Consider the following 20,985-nt stretch of genomic DNA (forward strand, 5'->3'; position numbering starts at 1 on the left):
CAGTGTCCAAGTGAAACACAAAGTTTCACTGAGCATTTTGGAAATAAATCACTACAAATAAGAGCAGTGCGCTGGTCCTAGGACTACAGCAAGTACATCTCCTAACGATAATTGCAGAAGAAAGAAAAAGTTAACATAAAGTCACAGTTACAGTAGCTCAAGTAAGGAATTAAGACAACTTTGCATACAATTTCCATACAAACGTTTTAAAGAAACTGACGTACTTCAGTAATTTTTCTGGACAGAGAGGATTCGTACTTCTGAAGCTTTTGCCAGTAAGAAACCAGCAGCTGAAGAACATCACAGGCTACCTGAGCTACCAGTTTATTAGAAAACTGGAAGAGAAAAGGTGATTAAAAGCCAAATAAAACATCCAGATACAATACAATGCATTCAGTTTTTCTACATTTTAAATTATTCTGCATCTATACAAACAATAAAAAACCGTTAATGTTGCAAAATCACATCGTCAGCATTAGGAAACAGCAGGCTTGACATTAACTATGTAATCTTGACTTGGTCTGTTGTGGAAAGGGTCTTCAGGTACATAATCACATGCTATTTTTGCAAATATTTTGCACTTTTGTATAGGATACCACCTTGGCCCCACTGAAGAACTGTGCATATACTCGGAACCATGCTCACTGAAGATAATGAGCTACTAATTACACGCAAAGGTTCAGAACTGGGAGACATCTTTTTGAAGATGGCTAATGCCATATCACTAAGACTATGCAAAAAGTCCCGAGCAGTTGTGTGTTAAGCAGCATCCTGTCAGTGCTTTAAGCAATGAAAAGACAAGCCAGCAGACTGTGCTCCATATAATCAGCAACTATTTAAAAAATGAAAATACCTTTTTTACACAATGCTTATTGATTACAGAGACCGTCATAGTAATACCTTCAGTGTCACACCTATGACATTGATTGCTTCCTTGACTTGGGGATGGTTTGTGCACTGCGTTAGTTCTTCACATATCCAGACTCCAAGGCCACAAATGGCTATGCATCTTTTTTAAAAGAAAAAGTGTTTTTGTCAGAAGTTTTAGAAGAATATTTAGGAAAAAAAAGAAAAGGAAAGAAATGCACAAAGATGCAATCTCTCTTTTCCCTCTCAGACAACAGGTCACCACCTTCATGGCAGAGAGTGGACTTCATCTCAATAGGGCTAAACTGAAGAACTCATCTAAATAGGATGAAACCACAAGGCAGTAGTAACAACTCAGCTGTACAAGCACCAAAAATAAGCAGCGAGAAAGACTTTCCCATTTTCCCGTTTCTTTTACTCAATATTTTACCTTGCAGCTTCACTTGGCTCCTCTGTAGCATTCTTCAATAAAATATTTATGAGGTAACACTAAAATAATAAAATAAATTAGAATAAGCATCTTTTTAATATGTCTACTTTAAATAAAGTTGTTTAATTTTGACGTAGTTACAAGTGAAATAACTTTAATTCTCAGTCTATTCTTAAAGCATTTTTACCTCATGCCAATTTTATTTTGTCAAGGGAGAAATACTTACCGATTACAACTCAAATACTGACCCTTGTGGATAAATCTAATCAACCTAAAAATCATCTACAGGCAACAAGATGGAAATCAATTCGTTTTCAGAGTTGATCGGTATTTACTAATCATGAGCGGTGATCACTTGATAATACAAACTATAGCGTTTAGGTTCTAAGCGAGCCATGTTATAAAAAATTTAGTGTATTTTTTAGTACAGAAAAGACACTTTTAAAATCGAGACTGTTTTAACACACCTCCAATGACTCTCAGAGGACTGATGAAGAAAGCAAGAACAGGAGCCAAGCGTGCTAAGGGTTTTGCATTCTCTCCGGTTCCACCTTCTCAGGCTGCACGAGGAATTCGGAGATTCCTCCCCAGCTATACCTAATTTTGCGCAGTGGATCACCGTGGTGCCTCAAGTTTATCAAAAAGCAACAGAGGCTTGTGCGAGGGCAACCATTTGGGCAGGTTTCACCTGCAAGTGATGTTCCAGGTCACCTTTGTCAGGTCTTTGGGGGAGGGCGTGTGTGATTTTTCCCCTACAAGATTATTGTTGCGAAGGTCATTAAATTACAAAGCTTTCCATCCCGCAATGCGATTCATGTCTCAAGGTGTCCCACTGAAATTAATTCTCAGGGAAAAACCATTCACATAAGATAATGGTTCTAATAGTGGAATTTTCTTAACATTTTACTATAATACCAATAAGGCAAAAGATATCTCCCCTATGCACACCCCACATCTCTTACAGGACAAGCTAATATACACAGATACAATGAACGGACACTTTAAATAATACCACCAACATCATTTAATGAATTGACCCGACAGGCATCTGGCTGGAAAACATCGCATTTGATCATAGCCAGTTCACTCTCCTTGAAAATAAAATGTAATTTGCAGTATCTAAGCTTTGTGAATTTTATGGTACATGTTAAGCAAAGCAATGCTTATCAAATAAGTACCTATAACGTGTGCAGTTGTGGGGTTTTGAGGAGAAGGAGGGGTTTATTTTTTTTAAACAAAAACGTACAGCAAGAATGAAGTGACTGAATAGTAAAAAATATGTTAGGTTACCTAAGGATTTACTAATGAAATGTGACTTTACCTTCACATCTGCGGTTCCCGCGATGATCTCACCGGCTTCTGAAATGGGCCGCAACAGCGGGATTTCTTGGTAGATATTTGGAAAGCAAACAAGAGAACCAAGGATGGTGTGAGCTTCTGAACGCGGAGCCTAACGAAGGAAAAGTAAACAAAAGTATTCATAAAAAACCCCAACTTCATAAAGTTAGGAAAATGACATAAGCTATGAGGCTAGTGGATACCACTATAAATATTAAGTGTGCTGTATTCACAATGCAACATTTAAAGGGTCCTGAGGAACACGTCCTGGTAGCTTTTCCTTTACAACTACAGCAAAAGCCACATTAAGGCAGTGACTAACACACACTTACCTGCCCATGCTCGTTGCTGCTGTGTTGCTCTGCTCTTTTTCTGAGGCCGAGCTTCCCCTCCAGCAGGGGCCTGGCCCCGCTCCTAAGCAAATTCTACATTTTTAATACCTCCTCTGTCTTTACACAATCCAACTATCAGCGATTCGGTGTCAATAAAAAAAATACAGAACAACCTAAAGAAAAGCTGAGTGAGGGTTTTAAGCACCAATCCAGCACTACTGTTAGCTAATCGTGTGACGCAAAGGGCAGCACAATGCACTCAAACTGACTGTATACATGGTAAAAATGCGTAGAGATTCCTACTTTGATGAAACCATCAAAAGCAAAATGGCATGAGCTATAAATACATTAACTACTGCTATATAATCTTGCGTAATGTTGAAAATGCAATGCACACTAAGTTTGATGCTTGTAGGAGAAATGGAAGGTGGTGGTGTTTTTTTCTATGGAAAGTTGAGTATTCCTTATTAGCACTTTAAGCTTTGGATCAGTGATCAGGCTGATCAGTTTTTTTTAAAAGAGATGTCAGAAAATTAATGGCTGTAAGCTCTTTGAGGGCCGATGGAAAAAGCACGGCTAGGCTCACCATTTCAGTTCTGCTGAAATAGGAGAGGGCTGTGTCCCTGTGCAGGGCCACCCACTCGGCCGCATAAATGTCAAGAGCAGCAGTAAAAGCACTTGGCCAAAACGGACAGAAAGGTCTCCCCTGAACTGGTGTTTCATGTACAACACAGCTTTCCTGTTTTTCCCAGGACTGCCAGACCTTTACCCTTATTTTGGCATCCCATCATTGATTTGCTATTTTACTTATCCTTCACTAATTTAATCGTTTAGAGTCACATTTCTGTTAGTGTTGATATTTAGTAAGAAATTCTGTATTGCCAAAAGAGTTCCATATTTTCAATATTTGCTCACTGAAAAAAGCTAATGAGACTCTGAAACCCGAGTCCTGCTTTTAGCGCAGGGGCGTGCTGCAATATTAGCGAGAATATGATTTCTCACACTTTGGCCTTTTGATGAAACACCTTTGCAATACTAGCATGTCACCTTATCCCACAATTTCACACCTCAGCTGCCATGGTATCTGCCCCAAGAGCCCCGTTTCGCATTGCGCTAATGAGTCAACACCTGTTGGAGCGGAGACATCCGAACCTCGTTAGCAAGCGCGCGCGCGCTCTCGGGGGACAGGGGCAGCGGGCATTGCCATACTCACCTCCAGCATGTCTGTGCTCAGAACCCTGGCCGCCGCGGTAATGAAGTCTCCTATCAGCATCGTGAAGCCAGGTAAGCCCAGGAAGAAAAACCAAGGTGGGCAGTGCTTTATGACAGTATTTAAGATATCCTGAAAGAGAAGTTACCTGTTTGAGAAGAAATAAGCAAAAAAAAAAAAAAAAGCCCAAAACCAAAAGGGAGAGTTTGAGAAGATTTAACTTTGCAATTCACCAGTTCCACACTAATCAAGGTGATAATTCAGAGCGCCGCACAGCTCTATGTATAACTGATCATCACATAACAACCACTACTTTCCACTGTAGATGCATTTAGTAGGAAAAGTGCATTTTGTATTTTGGTAATATTTGTACTTTTAAATTCCTGTTAAAAAAAAAAAAAAAAACAACAAACCCACCCACGTCTCATCGTGTCCAAGCATAACTGTTCTCCTGCTAAATAAGACTTTGGATACAAAACATTCAAACTGTTAATCAGTTTAAGATGAAGCATTACACCACTCCAAATGAGGTATTTCCTAAAATCACATTACTCAAAATTCTGAAGCCATAAAAACACGAGATGACACAAACTTGCCCTGAAGGAGCTCAAGGCAGTAACCGACAGCAGGTGGCTTACTACTGTTAGGCTGCTCCAGCACACACGGGATTTTCTTTTTTTTAGCTATTCTGGACTAGTTGAGAAATACAGCGATGTCAAATGCAAGAAGTGATCATACGCAGCGTGGTAACACAGATACAGCTATGCTAACTAGATTATTCTAAGTTGCTGCTCTTCTAAATAATTAAGACAGCAAACATAGATAAGCCTTGGGGAAAAAAAAAAAAAAGAGTTTTTGCTGAACTTTTGAAGGAACAGAGGTGGGGGGTTGTTTTTAAGAGGTAGCACTGTATGTGTAAGAATAGACCACCAGCCACAGCTTTGCTCTCATCATTACCCTGTGACACAGAACACATTCAAGATAAGCGTTTCAACTTTAATCCTTCCACGTTTCAATTCTTCACAGCCTCTCCAAATCAGAGCAAAATTCCTGTATTTCAGTTAAGACTTCCTTCCGACAAGGTTTCAGCAGGTTTAAAGTTAGGCACAAAATCTATATAATCCTTACCTGCAACATTATATTTGCTGAAGAATTAGACAAAGCTATTTCTATATTGAGTAGAAAATTATTTTTCATCTCAATAAAATTCCAAAAGTTGCAAAGGAAAACCATTTTCAGTGTCCATCTTTACTGGTTTTATGATGTGTTAAAGAAGGCTTGAACTTACATTTAGTCCCAGAATGTGTCCGTATGCTCATTTTCTACATCAGAAACTAAAGAAGTCAAACTCACTTTTCTCTATATGAAGATATGCTTTAACTACACTAGTATTTTCTCAAAGCACTGCTAAACACCTGGATAGAACCTACTTAGTGTTCCGCTAAGTATTTACAGCAGTAACATCCTATGAAATAACTGTGTTACATATTTTAAATAAATAATATTGGTTTTTAACATAGTAGCAGATAATGCTTTCACTTTCCTGAATAAGCTAAAATGCCACTCGAGTTAATGTTTAAACTAGTTTTAATCACTTCCTTTGATATATTTTAAAGTCAATATCAGTCAATGCAAACATTCAAAAAGAGGGAGCAGATGGATGCAGCAGCTCATAAAGTGGGTGGTAAACTCACACTCGGAGCAGAACAAAAGACCCACCTTTTTATAAATAAGGGTCTGATTAATGCACTGGGCTCCTCACAACACAACGCACCTGTAATTACGAACGGAGCCAGGTACTGCGATGTGTTTGGTCTCTGAATAATTGGGCATCAAACTATAGAGCAGCAGATGGGAGTACACTTCTGTTGACATATGCCACAATAAAAGAGCCCATGCTAACCTGGCCTGAAAGGTAACAGAACGTCGGAAGTACAAAGACCTGCTACAAACAACTGCGTTAACTCCTGTCCTCACTCCATCAATCCCATCTGTTAAATACCACTGTAACGATCATCCGGCTTCATCGGCTCTTAACTATGGTCATTGTACAGAACACTAAGAAAATGAGGATAAAAAAGTAATTGCAAAACCATTACTTTAATATATTAATACCTGTGCGTTTACAGCACAGCATAACTAATACAACTTCAACAAATGCTGTGAGAACACACACATTCCAAAAAGCTGTAAGAATGTGGTTGCATGGATCTACTTGCTGTTTATGAGATGTACTACTACGAAAAAAAAAAATCATTTTTCATAGTAAGAAACCTTTGAAAAATTTATTTTGAAAAGCTAATGAAACAAGCCTCAATTTCTCTTTTTTATTATGCAGCTTCAAACAGATGAATTCACAGCACAGATCGTATGCTGCGGCGATACAACACACACATAACCATTAAAAGTTAGCAATGTACAAGTGCATAAGAGCCCAAACAAAAACGCGTTCAGCCTAGCCTTCCATTAGTTTCCACTGCCATTTCTCATCTCGGGCATTTCAGTATGAATTTGTGATAGTTTGAGTGACTTCATTTATATTAATATGAGGCAGAATACGTCCTGACTATAATATTGTTGTTCTACTTGAGCCTACTCCAAAGAGAACAGATAGGAAAGAAACCACGCCCCAGGAAGGCGCTTACAGGTAAAATTTGAGGTTTTTCTCCCATTTCCCAATTAGCACACTTTCATGCACAACCCAGCTAACAATAAAAGCGTGATTTCACGCAGTAATTCAGTAGCATTGTGAGCTTATCAGAAGATTCAGGCTTATGAGAAAGCGACCAAGTGAGAACATATGTCCTATCAGTGATATTGCAAAAATCAGGTAATTCAAACAGAGGCAAGTTGTTTCCTTCCCTTCAGAGCGCTGTTCTATAAATGTAAACTCTGTTCAGCAGCTTACAGCCTAGTAAATGAATCACTTTAATTGAATGCTATGTACACAGTAACTGGAAAAACACAAGCAATAAGAAAAACATATGGTGATGGCAATAGAAATTGGTTTACTCATTCTGTACAGTGTTGTTTCTTTACTTCTTTCATAATTGACCTTTAGAACGATAAATGTGTAAAATAATTTTGGTTTATTATGGCTCCAAACCTTTCAGCAATTACACAAAATGAAAATTTAAAAGGAAGTATTCATTCTGGAAGCATTTCCATTGTTTACATAATTGCACAGCTATAATTTAGTGTTCACGTTGTTAAAGAAAAGTGAAAAAAAGGACCATTACGGACTATTTCAATTCAAAATGATGCTCTGTAGTGTTAAAAAACGGGGAGGAGGGGAGAGAAGGGGGCAATCACATGCATGTCCTCCTCAAATGCATTAACCCTATAAACAGCATAATATTTCAGTATAGGTTTATCTAGTAATCCAAATAATAAGGTCATAAACGTCCACTGAGTAAGTGAAAAAAAAATTATGCAAGTTCACTGAAAGGTCAATTACAAAAATATTCTTCACCTAATTTTTGTTCAACCTTTTGCAGATTACAGGTGTAACCAAATAGCCTGCCATCTGCCTTCATCACGTTTCCAATTGTCCCTCAACAGGAACAACATGGATTTTTCACTTAAAGTTCACTCTGTTCTTCACTGAGACACACCTCATTAGGGGCTGAAATTTACAGCACAGGAAAGATTATTAATTTACACAAGACCTAAGTGGTAAATCCTTCGTTTTTTATTTTAAAGGAACAAATGCTTCCATTTACTTATTCCAAGTTCTCCTAGCTATCGTTACATTTTAGGTAAGAGTTAACCTGTCAAAAATTAAGTTCCAATAAAAATTTATGAAGTATTTTGACACTCTCAGAAAGCACAGGATTAGCTTGTCAGCAGAATCTATTTCAATCTGTCATTTAAATCTAACCTCCAAAAAAGTTATATTTGCTAAAGTATCTTGTGACCAGAATGCAGTAAGGAGAGAGATTAAAAACCATAAAAACATTGCATTTGTAAAACACGGATAAGGTTATTCACAAGTGCTAAAGATGACAGATCACTGCGTAAGTCACCTGCTGGTAATTGTTCCTTCCCTTCTAAACTACGTTAGAAAGCTCTCTCTTTCACAGTCATATTAATAACAAAACTCCCCACCCCAAAGCCCTTGTGCTGACCGAGAGGTGCTCAGATGCCCTATTCACAGAGATCAGACAAACATATGAAGCAAACAGAATTTTCAAAGTTTCTCCCCTTTTAGAATATGTTTGATATTTTCACAACCTAGGAGACCATTGGGATTAAGGAAACACTTCAAGTCAGAAGAAATATTTTAAGTTCATGCACAACGAGAGGGAAATATCTGAATACCCATTTGCTACAGCTACAGAGGTACGGGTACCAAGAACACAGTTACTAGTCCACAGCACTGCTTGAGATGTTGAGATGACTTTGTGTCACCATATGGATTTCTCCCAAATTCCTGCGGCAGGACCGCTTCGAAGTCTCAGAAACCCACGTGGCAGCGCTGAAGCACCTGCAGAGCACGAGGTTAACCACTTAGAGGGAAGGTGGTTTTAGGGAAGGGAACGTGAGCACACCTCTGAGAGAACAAGTAAAGGAGCTCCCTGCGGCGCACAGCAGGAAGGCAGGTCCTCCACCTTAGGTGGCAATTAGCAGCACTCTTAACACTTTTCACTTTCACCTGCACACTGTATCAGTTTTCAAGATTGAGGAACACATGCAGAGGATAAGGGATTGTTTTGCACATTTTTATTAGAACATCCCAAAAAACAGCAAATACATTAAACCTTGATTTGCTTAAAATAGCCACCCTCAGAATTTATCATGTAACCTTGCTTAAAAGATAAAGATAACAGCTAAGCAAGAAGTTGAAGTAAAACACATCTGAAGCCGAGAAGCACAATTGCATGCAGAGGGAAAAGGAAGGATCCTGAGGACGTAGACCAGTTGAAATAAGCAGAAGGAAAGGGGGAAGTCAAGCAGAGAGCTAAAGATGACGGATGATAAAACAGCGTTGCATTGGAGGGGCACGTTAACAAAGAAACTTACTTCAGGAGATCCCAAAGCTACAACGATGACTGGAGAGGTGGAAGAAAAGGTGTGAGCAAAATGGAAGGAAGAGAGATGTTGACTCTATTTCAAAAAACCCTCTTATTTCTATTCTCGACAGAGTTCAGAAAATCCTCACAAAGGAGCTTACAAGCAGCGGGCACTCCAGCAAGATACTGCTGGGAATACAGAAAAGCCAGACAGAACACTGACTACAAAACAGAAATTTGGGTGGGATGGAAGCAATTTAGAAAGAGCAAAAGTATTACACACACACACAAACCCCACCAAACTACCAAAATTGTTCCAGAATGCACAGCTCCTACAATCGGCATTACCTGGTTCTCCCTTTCTTCCAGTCAATCCTAGCAGCTATTTATCTCCAGCACTTCCAACTTATCCTACTATGGGTGAGCAGAGAGGTATGAGAGATTTTCTGTAAGACCTTGGCATTTGTATTTTTGTCTCTACTGGAAACGTGTTGTCTGTTAACACTTTTTGAAAGCACTCATAAAGCACATGATGGGGGCACACAGGCAAATTTTCTACAGAAGGTGAGATATGGGGGAGATTAAAAGAGGGAGAAAATAATGGTAGCCATTGGAAGAAAGTCACAAGAAACTAAAATATGGGAACCTAAGCCTTAATAGACAGTATTATGATTATTTTCTTCTAAATGGCAGTCTGGAAAGGAATCTAAAATGCGTTATGGTTTCTGAAACGCCGTACAACTGAGGGTCCTCATGTGCAACATTATCAGGCAGAAATCCGGGCAAGAAGTACTTATTCCAGAGCGTACAAAAGCAAAGCTGCTCATTTATTGTACCTTTAGAAGACAATTGTCTACCTGGCTAATACACGTCCCAGTGAACAGCACTAATGGCTGAGCAGTCTAGAAGTTGTACACTGCTCCTCACTGTTGAATAAGAACGTAACAAAGATATAAAAGCTCACAAGTACTTTTTTTTTTTTTTAAAAACTTCAGATCAATGTTAATACAAATAGGTAATTAATACGGCTTCTCTGGTAGTAACTCTACTAAAAAATGCTTCATATTATAAATTAGCTTCATATTATAAATTAGCCATGTCTTATGCAAAGAGCTATAGTCAGTGTTTCTACATAAGCTTACTACATAACTCGTGTAGCTTCCTTTCCATAATTATTAACAGTACATTTTAAACAAATTAAGAGGCTTATAGACAAGCATAATGTACATTAGTATATCACCATCTTTATTGATAGAGTATTTCATCTAAGTTATCCTTTTACTGCTAAAAGGAATCGAGCTAAAACCATAGCTGTTAACTTCTCTGTCTACAGCTGGGCTGCGTTCTGCGGGCAGTCCAGTCTGCATGTGCTGAAATTTAATCACCAAGGACATCTGTCAACTCATTTGGATTTGGGCTTTTCTTTTTTCCTTCCATATTTCAAGTTTGTTCTGCCCTTAACATCACTAAACTAAAAAAAGCCATCAGCACAGTCTCTTTCCTTGTCTATTAGTTGTCCTTTCCACAGAGAATTTCTGAAGTCTATACTTTTTATTATGTTCCTTAATATCTTCTTATATATATAAGCACTCTCTTCCAAAGATACTCTGGCAAGCCAGTATAATTGTACATTTATTAAACTTATGTGTTAAAACTCACTTCAGAGTCATGAATATAACCTGAATATAACTTTTCAGATAACCTCTGACTACTGGGCAAAACCACAGTGGCAAGTCTTGTCAATAGATTACACCAAGCACGTTAACTGATGCTAAAGATCTGGCAGTAGGGTGAGACCTTCTAAAAAAAAAAAAAAAAAAAGGACGCTGAACAGCTGGGGGTTTGAAACTTGAACAATATTGAAAACCTGCCTCTTCTTTTACAGCGTAACTACAAGGTAAGCACCCAACTTGCACTGCATTCTCTTCTCAAACTAGGAGTGCAAATTTAGACAGAAATAAGACAGTATCACAAAAATCCACAGAAGTTTTAGGAGAAAAACACCAGTAATCTAGAAGGATTATTTAAGTACCAAAAGTACCAGAATTCAGGAATTGGAATTATCTCAATAGTTGCTTTTCTGAGAAGGGGGCTGAATAGTGTTAGTAGTATTTTGGAATCATGTTTTGGTACTTTTGTTCTTCAGCAAAAACAAGGAAGCTATGAAGCAAGGAGATGCTTGTGTACCTTTTCAAGTTTATGAAGCAAAAATTACTGCTACAGTAAGCAACCACTAGCAATAATAAAATACATTTCCTTTCCTGGTTCAGGTATTTGTAAAATCTGTGCACTGCAGTATTAGACTTTGGTTTAATTTAAAAAAAGCTATATTTATTGTTCAAATCAAGACATGTATAGTTGCAATCACTGGAATAGGGGTTTTTCAACCATCAGTCTCACCTAGCAGCAGAAGGCAGCTATGCCGACTCGAGCTGCAATAGGCTATCCCATGGCATATCTTAAAAAATCACACCCCAAGAATGTTTCATGATTTTCCATAATCTAGACAAGGAATTGGAGCAACCGTAGGTGAACTACCTCCAGTAACCCACGACGTGATAGTGAACGTCCAAATTCACTTTCCTTTACACTGGAGGTCAGGGAGGGGAGGTGGTGAGCCTCAGTGAACTTCATTCATAAAAAACTGTAGGAAAAAATCCAGGCTTGCTACAGCATCAGAAAAATGCCCACTGACTTGAGCGGTACAGGAGGACAATCATCATCCCGCAGACAGTCACTTGCCCCCTGACCTCAGGCCCCTTCACAAGCTGGAAGTAATTACAACGCCAGACTGCGACTTACTCCATACTGCCGTTTATGCAATGACTTCTCCCACCTGAAAAGGTGATGCAATTGTTGCAGAGAATTGTTCACTTCTTCATACAGAGATGTTTGTTGTTAGACACTTCCACATGGACAAATTAGACGCAGCTCATTACCTCCCTATCTCCTTTCTCATCTGCTAAGCTAATTGCTACATCTTGAACTCAGAGTGCCATGGGAGCTTTCTATAAGATATACCCTTACATTGCTCTTTTATATACCCCATGAGACAAGTCTGCAAAGTTAGATCGCACTTGCTGGGAATAATATTGTATTGATTTATAACCATATTCAAAAATGTACTATTTTGTTTTTCTATCAACACCAAAATCTACACAATACAGCAGAAATTTTGTATACTCGTATCCTTAAGGGAGGAGTGGAAAGAGAAATATATTTCAAAAAGAAACATTTCTGATGCTAACTAAAATATTGATAATCACATTCAGGTTAAAGAGGTTTCTGACTAATTTTTTTAAAATTATGTAGCCACCTAAAAAGGTCTAACATAACCAATGTGATTTGCTGGAGTTGGTCTACCTTTCTGTTGCTTTCCCCCATAAATTTTGAAGTTGCACTAGTCATACATACAGAAGGAAAATTCCTCCATGAGAAATGCCCCCCCCTTTCTCCTGTTAATGTTCCTTAAGAGTGAGAAATTTATGCTTGTGCCTAGCAAACAAAATCTGTGCTAAAAAAAAAATCTGCACCAAAGCTTATTTTGGTATGCAATAACTTGAATCCTAGGAACTATGCTTTGGCAGGGGGCGGGAGATTGTGCAGTGCTACCAAAGATCCACGTTCCAGTGATCCTTGTGTCCCATGATATCGCACCCTCTTTTATAAGAAGTTTATCAGGTAACAGCATATACCAAAACATCACGCAGAAGTACAAAAAACCCCACAAAATCAGTACCAGTACTGTGTCACGGTCATTGTACATCATCCTGTTTCTCACAGGAAGCTGTGAGACCCTATGACAGCGGAGTGCTTCACAACGCACACTTTAGGCTTTGCTACTGTTTGCATGTATGAGAGGGGGTACTTCTCCCTCATATAATGCATTCCTGCATTGGTAGTTACCCTCAGCATGCAAACTGTCTGACTAGTCTCAACACCCATTAAGCACCCTGACGCTAATCATACTGGAAATACAGAAATAGGTATAAGGATCATGCTTCATATCAACATGTGGCATGAGAATCCGAGCGCCAAAGCACCGTGAGTTAACACCTCAACCAGTTTCATAGTGAAGGAAAGCAAAACTGGAAGGACAGTAACACAAGAGAAAACTTGTGGTCAAGTGTGCCACCAAGAGGCAAAAAAAGCCAAACCACGCGAGGCAAGGAAGAACAAAAGAGCAGCATCAGCGCGCAAAATATCTGGGAAACCCTGGAATGATGTGCAATGTGGGGTCTGTCTTCACTATGCAGTCTTCACTTCATCATCTTTAACTTCTGGATTGTAACTCTGCACAAGGACTGAAATCCCGTGTGCAACAAAGAAAAACGCTTAAAATCTGTGGAACACTTATCAACACCAAAACGCAATAAGCAGGGTGAGAAACAGTTCAACAACAACCAATCCCACATTTTAAAAATCTCCCAGTTTCTATGTAGGAATTGGTTCTCCAGGAAGCGGTCAGATTTCAAAAAATAGAGCACCCTTTATCTTAGAAAAAAGGAACTGCCGACAGCTGAACACCTCTGAAAATCCGGCCATTTCATGGAAATGTGTAGATGAAAACAATGTAAGACTTAAAACTACTGACTTTTCCATCCCTATGGCCCTGTGTTGGCAGTGGCTGCTATATTGATTTAATGGTCTTTGTGTTTTTAAATATAAAAGTGATTTTTTTTTTAAATCTTGTCTACATCAGGCTTTAAAGTTTCCTGAGTTGCATGTTTCATGTAAGAGGATTTAATGCTGTGTGCTTTTTAAAATTCAGGGGGTCTGATCATAGTGGGTGTTATCACAGTCTTCTTTTTGTAGGGGAATGAAGTTACTCTGTACACGAAGCAGTGTTAAACTGTCTGAAATCTGAATGGCATTAGTGAAAGAGTAACGAGCTCTTCATTACTCTCAGGTAACATATTGAGAGTGGCAAAAACAGCAGTTCCCACTACACTTTTATTTTTCCCCATTTGTACTTTATAAATGGCAGATGCTTATGGTTTTTTCTAAGTTTCAGCAGCAGCCAGGACTCTTAGGTTTTTCCACAAGAAAACCCCTTTCCCTTCTATTCTTTTTTTCCCCCCCATTATCTATTTAAAAGGAGGATTTTCCAAATGCTCTAACTTTTCAGGAAGGGAACTGAGATTCAGAGGGCAAGAGTCTGTGAACAATTCATTATTTCTCTCTCTCATCTCAGAAATAACCAAACCTGCGCAAGTCTTCCTGCTGGCTTACTAAAAGGCACCAGAAATAACTCTCAGAAGCAGCAGAAGTGACCGCTACAGGATTTACGAAGGGGTCTGTGTGCCCTCTGCTGGCACCTGCAGCACAGCTCTAGCCATTGCTTTCATTAGATTATTTCTTTTAAGGAAGAAAACTCACTCCTACAGCTATAAAAACATGGAAGTGTTTTTAGATATTCTCTATTTTGTCTAAAGAGTATTTCTTATAGTTTTTATGAGCATTCAGCTGTTTCTGTGGCCCAATAATCTTCTTACATCTCGACAGATTAAGTCTTTTCCTCATCTCCTAGTGAACACTTATTTAGGCCAACCCAGGACACAGGGACCTAGAAACAACATTTATCCACAGAAACAGAATGTTTTGGCAGCACTTCGTGATTACAGTGATAAGATAACCTTCTGTCTCAGTTCTCCCTTCAGTTCCCTTCGCACCAGTTAAAAAGACCTGGTATGACAGTTTTAAACATCCTCTGAAGGACTAATCTTGAAGGGGAAAAGTCTGGAGAGGACAACATTCATTCCAATTTTTGAGGATGCCCTTGCAAGCAACAGCACAGGGCATTCAAAGGAGCGTGCTGAGAGCAGACACTGCTCATAAATTAGCATAAAGCTCTTCGCAGCCCCTCCTTTGCCCAAGATCATGTCTCGCATTTTACCTCGTGATAGAAGGTAAAAACATCTGTAATGTGAGCTGGGAGTAACTGCTATCTCCCTGAAGTTGTAAATAATGTGAACAACAGACCAACTCCAGCGGCTGCTCTGGAAGCACTGACTTCACAGCATCACAGTTCGTATAGGAACGTGGTAGGGCCGTTGGACACACGAGGCTCCCACTTTGGCAGAACCAAAGTTTAAATATACTGGTCAAACACACAGTGTAGCTCAAGACTTAATATCAACTCAGCATTTGAAAGTTTTTAACGTGACCAGCTTGACTCAGCTACTAACTGTGCAATGCAGATGGACAGAAACTCATCACTGAGGTTACTCCTCAGAAACATCAGGAAACTGAGACAGAAATATCAACATGCGTCTGTGATGCAGTTGTGACATTAAGTCACAAGTAAGTAGTTGTTGCTTAAAAATTTGTAACTGGGGGAGCAATGAGGAAGTTAGGACTACGTAATCTAAAGAGAGGTACAGACTAGGCTACACAGGATAATTTCATGCAACAATTGTTGCAAAGCATTGCTTCCTTTCTGCTTCAGTTCTTCAAATATGAAAATACAGACATTTCCATCAGCACACAGTAATAAATTAGGTTTTTTATCAAGTAAAGCTTGTACCTGGTCTTCACTTGTTAAGCCAAGGTGCATCACAAAATAAAAATGAACCAGGAAATCAGAATTTGGCAGAACATCTTGACGCCTAGTCATCATAGCGCAGATCAGCCGGTAGGCCTGAAGTTTGCCTTCCTTATATTCATTTGGCAGGGTGGTTGCCTGAAAAGAGCAAAAACCTTGTATTATTACTTTTTTTTTTTAGTAGTCAGCTAATGCAAAACTACAGCAGATTTTCCACAAAGCAGGTCTGTTCCGTGTATTTATTAAAATAGACTCAAGTCCAAATAGCCTTTGGAGGGTATTCATCATCTTAGCCAGCAGCAATTGTAAAAATTAAAAATAACGCAACCAAACACACACAAATTCAGTACTGATATAGAAGAAAATGCTAATGTGTGAAGATTTTAGACATAACTTACCTTGAACAACCATGACGCAAATATTCTCAGAGGAGGAATTAAGACAGGAGGAGAGGGAGTAGACTGATTGTCCACACTTATAGCAAGGTTGTCCCGTATCTAATGTTTTTAAAAGAAGAGAGTTAATAAAACTGATAGCTTACTTCATTAATGCTCTTTATTTCATATTAGTACTTTTTCATTTTACTTTATTTACTTTAAAGGCGCTACACCCTGCACCATACTATAAGGCAAAACTACCAGGAAAGCTTGTTCTATAGTGCTTCCCCGCAGCCTAAGCGGATATTACCATTTTAGGTCATACCATGGGCTTTTACACCAACGTTTACACCAACATTCGCGGTATTCTATTCTATACTTCTATTTTCTTTGCTACTGTTTCCTCACCCCATATAAATTAACTAATCTAAATTCTCTTGTCATGGAACAGGAACATTCTCTGTTGGGGATACCTACTAGAAATCAAACAAGATTATCTTTCTTTATGACAGAATCCTCCAAATCTCATGCTTATGTTCCAGATGCTAATACTAAATCAAATTTAATAATACTTCTCACAACAAAAGAAAAATCATTATCATTAGGTGTAAACATCATATACAATACCTTTGCAAGTTTATACCACAACTCATAAAGATACCCAAAAACTTTTGCATGGATTTTAGGTGACTGTATATTGTTCACATCTCCAAGAATTCCCAAGATCCTCCTCCATAAGACAGCAGCAGAATCAGGATGCCAACCGATAAGGCTTCCACCAGCAATTATACTGCAGTCATCAGCAAGGAATTCACTACTGTCTGTAAATTTAAGAAAGTTCAATTTCCATGAATTAGAAATGCAGTGTACAGTATACATTTGGTCAATAAAATAGGAACATTACTCCTTCTAACCATCTTCCATCTCAAAAGTATTCTCTCCCATCAAATCACCTCTCTTTCTCATTGCTCAAGCTAGCACATGATTCAAAGAAAGAAATGGCAGAAAATGTAGGCTAAAGGGCCTTCCACATGGAGAGGACACAGCTATAGATCAGTTTTATATCAGACAGACTGCCCCCACTCAAGGGTTGGTGTTTTGTTTTTTTTTTTTATCAGGGAGGCAAATACAGTTAAATGGAACATTCATGTACTCTGAGAGATTTATTCAATCAATAACTGGCTTTTACAGATAACATTTCTATTGCTAAGAGTCCTTTCTTTTTTAAGATCATGCAGTATAAAATAACCTGGAAATGGAACTGAACAAAGGAACTAAAAAAGTATGCACTACTAGTGATGAAGAATATGCTCAGGCATTATCATTTATACAGAAGCAGTTCCTGAGACAGCAGTATGCAAACTGAGAAGGAAAGCAGGGTTTTGTGAAGACTGTCAGGATAATGGAATTAATATGCTTAAACAGTAAAAGAAAAATTCCATATTGAAGTGCAAATTTTAATGACAAGAGCTGTTACATTATCTTCTATCAGAGCGGGGAAAGCTGCGTAGCAGCCTGTCTGCAGGCAGAATCAGACCTATGGTCCAGCGTGGCACCCTGCAGTGCTCAGCAGCCAATGTTTTGAGGAAAGTTACAGGAAACTTCTACAGAGGCAGAGGGAAATAACTTGTGTCCTCCCAGGACCCAAAGGAGGTTAGCAAAATAAAAGCCATTTTAGATGTTTTTGTGTTTGCTTGAATTTATTTTTTAAAAAGCTTTTGGGATTTTTTCTTTCTTTTTGCCCTTTTTTTTTGTTTGTTTGTTGCAGCATTATGAATTCCCAAAGTGTTAAAACAGAAGTTATTTGTTAAGCACATTAGAATGATCTTCAACAGATCTGTCGTCAGGGAAATTGCATCTATGCTGTTCAGTGGTGGCGTCACAGTATTTTTTGTAGAGGTTTCTACAGCAAACCAAAGTTTTGTGACTTGGGTGAGAACCAGAAATGCAGTAAGGGCATATTGACTCTGTTGGGCAATTATACATTTGTTACCCCATTTTTCTCATTAGTCTATGTTACCTTTCAGGTTATTTTACGTAATTCTTTCTCTTTGTACACCCAAAGGAGCAATGTCTTGCATCACAGACATAAAGCCAGCAATGAATTTATCATACATAATAATCCTTACCATGTATGGTTTTACGCACTACCTTTTGTACAATGGCAGTCTGAACTGTTGAACTAGGTGTGCTGGTTCATTAAATCAGAGATATTTCAAAGAGAAAGTGATGATAAAAAATATCCTTGAAACTATGTATCTGTTCGCAAAAACAGCCTATAAGATAGTTTCACGTTACTGCATGAAAGTACTGAAATAACATCTCTGACTCACATTATTAGATGGGAAGGTACCCTTATAAATTGCAAAGCATCAAAATATTTCAACAAAAAAAAATCATGAGTGTTGTATATACTAAAGATACTATAAATAAAATGAAAAGGTAAAGGACTTTTACTTCCAAATTAGCTCTTCTGAGAATGCCACTTATCACATCCTACTGGCATTGTGTACTGCGAAGTATAAATAAGGAGGGTAATAGGATTAAGATGAGAGGAGTTATCGTGAATTAACCAGTTATTTCCTATCAGTCAAAATATATAGTAAGGAATTTCCTTAGACCATTCTGCTATGAAATAAAACCTCTTAAAATATAAATTAAATTAATTTATTTTACTTGAACACTGGGGCAGGTTAAGAGAGCACAAGTGATCAGCTATCACAACTCAGCTGATTAGTAGTAATTTGACACAGTAAGCAACCCAATTTTTTTCAACTGTGTGATCATTTTCTGGATCACAATTTATTGGCACCTATGTCAGCTTCAATCTGATTATCCAAATTCCTTAAACTCTGAGCATTCAAAACTCATTTTTGAATGAGCATTATCAATGGAACTTGGTGATATATACCAAACGAAACATACTTTTTATAAGCAAACTGAACTGTATAAAATCCTTTGAGATAAAAATCTAAAATAGTAAATACATGTTCTGGACTACAGTACCTGTTAAGTTTGCAGCATCTGAAGGACTAAGCTGAAGCCAGCGAGGTGCATCAGGATCCACACAAACATCTGCTGACGCATTAACTTCATGGTCGTCTTCAGAAGCTTGCCAGGGGATAAGCGCGATCTCTACTTCATTATTATAGCCAATGGATGTGTCACTGCTAACGCTTTCACCTAAAGCAAGAAGGGGATTAATAAAGATCACAAACCCTGTTTTTAAAGAGTACATGAGCAAAGCATGAGGAGAAAAGCATCTAATATATCTGTAACAAGACAAAATTATGACACTGATTTCAATTGCTACACTTAAGAAAAATACTGTATTTCTCAGAACTCACTTTTTTCTCTCTCTCTATAATTTCCATGTGATTGCTGCAAGTCTGTTTTCAAATCTAATTCAGCTGTACTACTGCTTCTTCGTACTAGTACCTTCAGAGAAAAAAATTAATCTCAGCTTATTACAGTTTTAAGAACTACATCATATTTTAGCAAATGTGAGATACACACACAGTTATTAGATATTAATTACAACTCAGTCAAGATATTTTCATGAATATTTAGACTACCCAAATATCTTTCAATGTCTTAAGGAAACCATCATGCTTTCAATTTCAGTCTTTAGCCTCCCTTTCTTAAAGTTTTCATGCCAACAAGCAGGACTTTTTACTTATGTTTTTCCACAAATCTGAAACCATTCAATAGTTTTAAAAGTATAAAAAAAAAATCTTTCAGGAAGAAATTAGTAGTCACTTCTTACATCGGGGCATTACTCTGTTGCAAAACAACCCACACAAAGACACCTGATCTTTTGTTTACCTCCTCCTTCACCGAACAGATTTATAGCCTACTTGCTGAAAACCCTTCAGTTAGTTTTCTGCTTCTAGATGATACTGCTCTGTCCCTAAACATAATTGTTCTTTACATCTGGCAGATCACCTTCAAATTCACACTTCTGGCCACTCCATATCATCTAATAGCAAAACTTAATTTCTGCCAGAAAAATGGCGTATCATGTTTTCCATTGCAAATATGCAACAAAAAGCCCCACCGCCTTACCCCTAGAAGCATACTAGATCTAACTGCTGAAGGAATCTCTACTCTAGAAGTCCTCAATTCAGTAAATATCAAAATGGAATTTCAGAAATATTTGCAATTATTAGTATTACCATTTTAAAATAAATTTCTTGAAGCAATTTCTGATCCACTGGCCAGACATTAATCCATTCGTTCTTTCGGCATATATCTGAGAAAGCAAACCATTGCCACCAAAGAGACAACTGGCTTGTAGAAATTATTATTATATTATCTAACATTGTAGCCTTTTTTTTTTTTTTTTTTTTTTTTTAAACTGGAGAGAATTGACAATCATTCCCAAGAAATACATGCTCGCTTGCACTGCCTGATAGACTGCGGAGTGGTCTCTCTTCCCTGGCGAATCTGGCTCTTAGTGATCAGTGATGACAATATCTCAGCGCGTTGTGATACGAAGTCAGACTGGTTCACATGGTACATTAGCAAGTTATGCGGTGAATATATGGTCAAACCCCAGCTTCCACTTGCAAAAAGAGTGAAAGTGCAATACTGGTAGCAGCCCGGCAGCATGTGCTTGTGAGTGTTTTATAACACATGCCACTAAAACAGAATGGGGAGCCAAGTTAATTTTTAATTCCCCCAACTACTGAGCTTGCTTCTCTCCCTCTGCCCTCCCCCATCCAAAGCAGGCTAGGTTTTCCTTCCATTTTGAGACACTTTGTTATTCCTGAAGCAATTAATGAAAGCTCTCTGCAGAAAATGTCTCGTCTGTCCTTTCTAGAGCTAAGTGTTAACGGTACTTTAAGTCTAGACGTATGGGAGAGCCACGGTCCA

General features: G+C 38.3%; 1 protein-coding gene across 1 annotated transcript in view; it reads right to left on the reverse strand.

Moving 5' to 3' along the window:
• Positions 1-20,985, reverse strand: part of RALGAPA2 (Ral GTPase activating protein catalytic subunit alpha 2) — a 137,798-nt gene that overhangs the window by 71,991 nt on the left and 44,822 nt on the right. The window contains exons 19-28 of the mRNA XM_050894119.1: positions 19,458-19,548; positions 19,117-19,293; positions 16,738-16,931; positions 16,132-16,230; positions 15,716-15,871; positions 4,181-4,309; positions 2,619-2,747; positions 1,298-1,356; positions 901-1,009; positions 225-335 (exon numbers count right to left, since the gene is read on the reverse strand). Coding sequence (XP_050750076.1) covers positions 225-335; positions 901-1,009; positions 1,298-1,356; positions 2,619-2,747; positions 4,181-4,309; positions 15,716-15,871; positions 16,132-16,230; positions 16,738-16,931; positions 19,117-19,293; positions 19,458-19,548 — 1,254 coding nt within the window. The remainder of the gene's footprint in view (positions 1-224; positions 336-900; positions 1,010-1,297; positions 1,357-2,618; positions 2,748-4,180; positions 4,310-15,715; positions 15,872-16,131; positions 16,231-16,737; positions 16,932-19,116; positions 19,294-19,457; positions 19,549-20,985) is intronic.

This window comes from Gymnogyps californianus, chromosome 3, assembly GCF_018139145.2.
Source record: "Gymnogyps californianus isolate 813 chromosome 3, ASM1813914v2, whole genome shotgun sequence".
In the NCBI taxonomy this organism is placed as follows: Eukaryota; Metazoa; Chordata; class Aves; order Accipitriformes; family Cathartidae; genus Gymnogyps; species Gymnogyps californianus.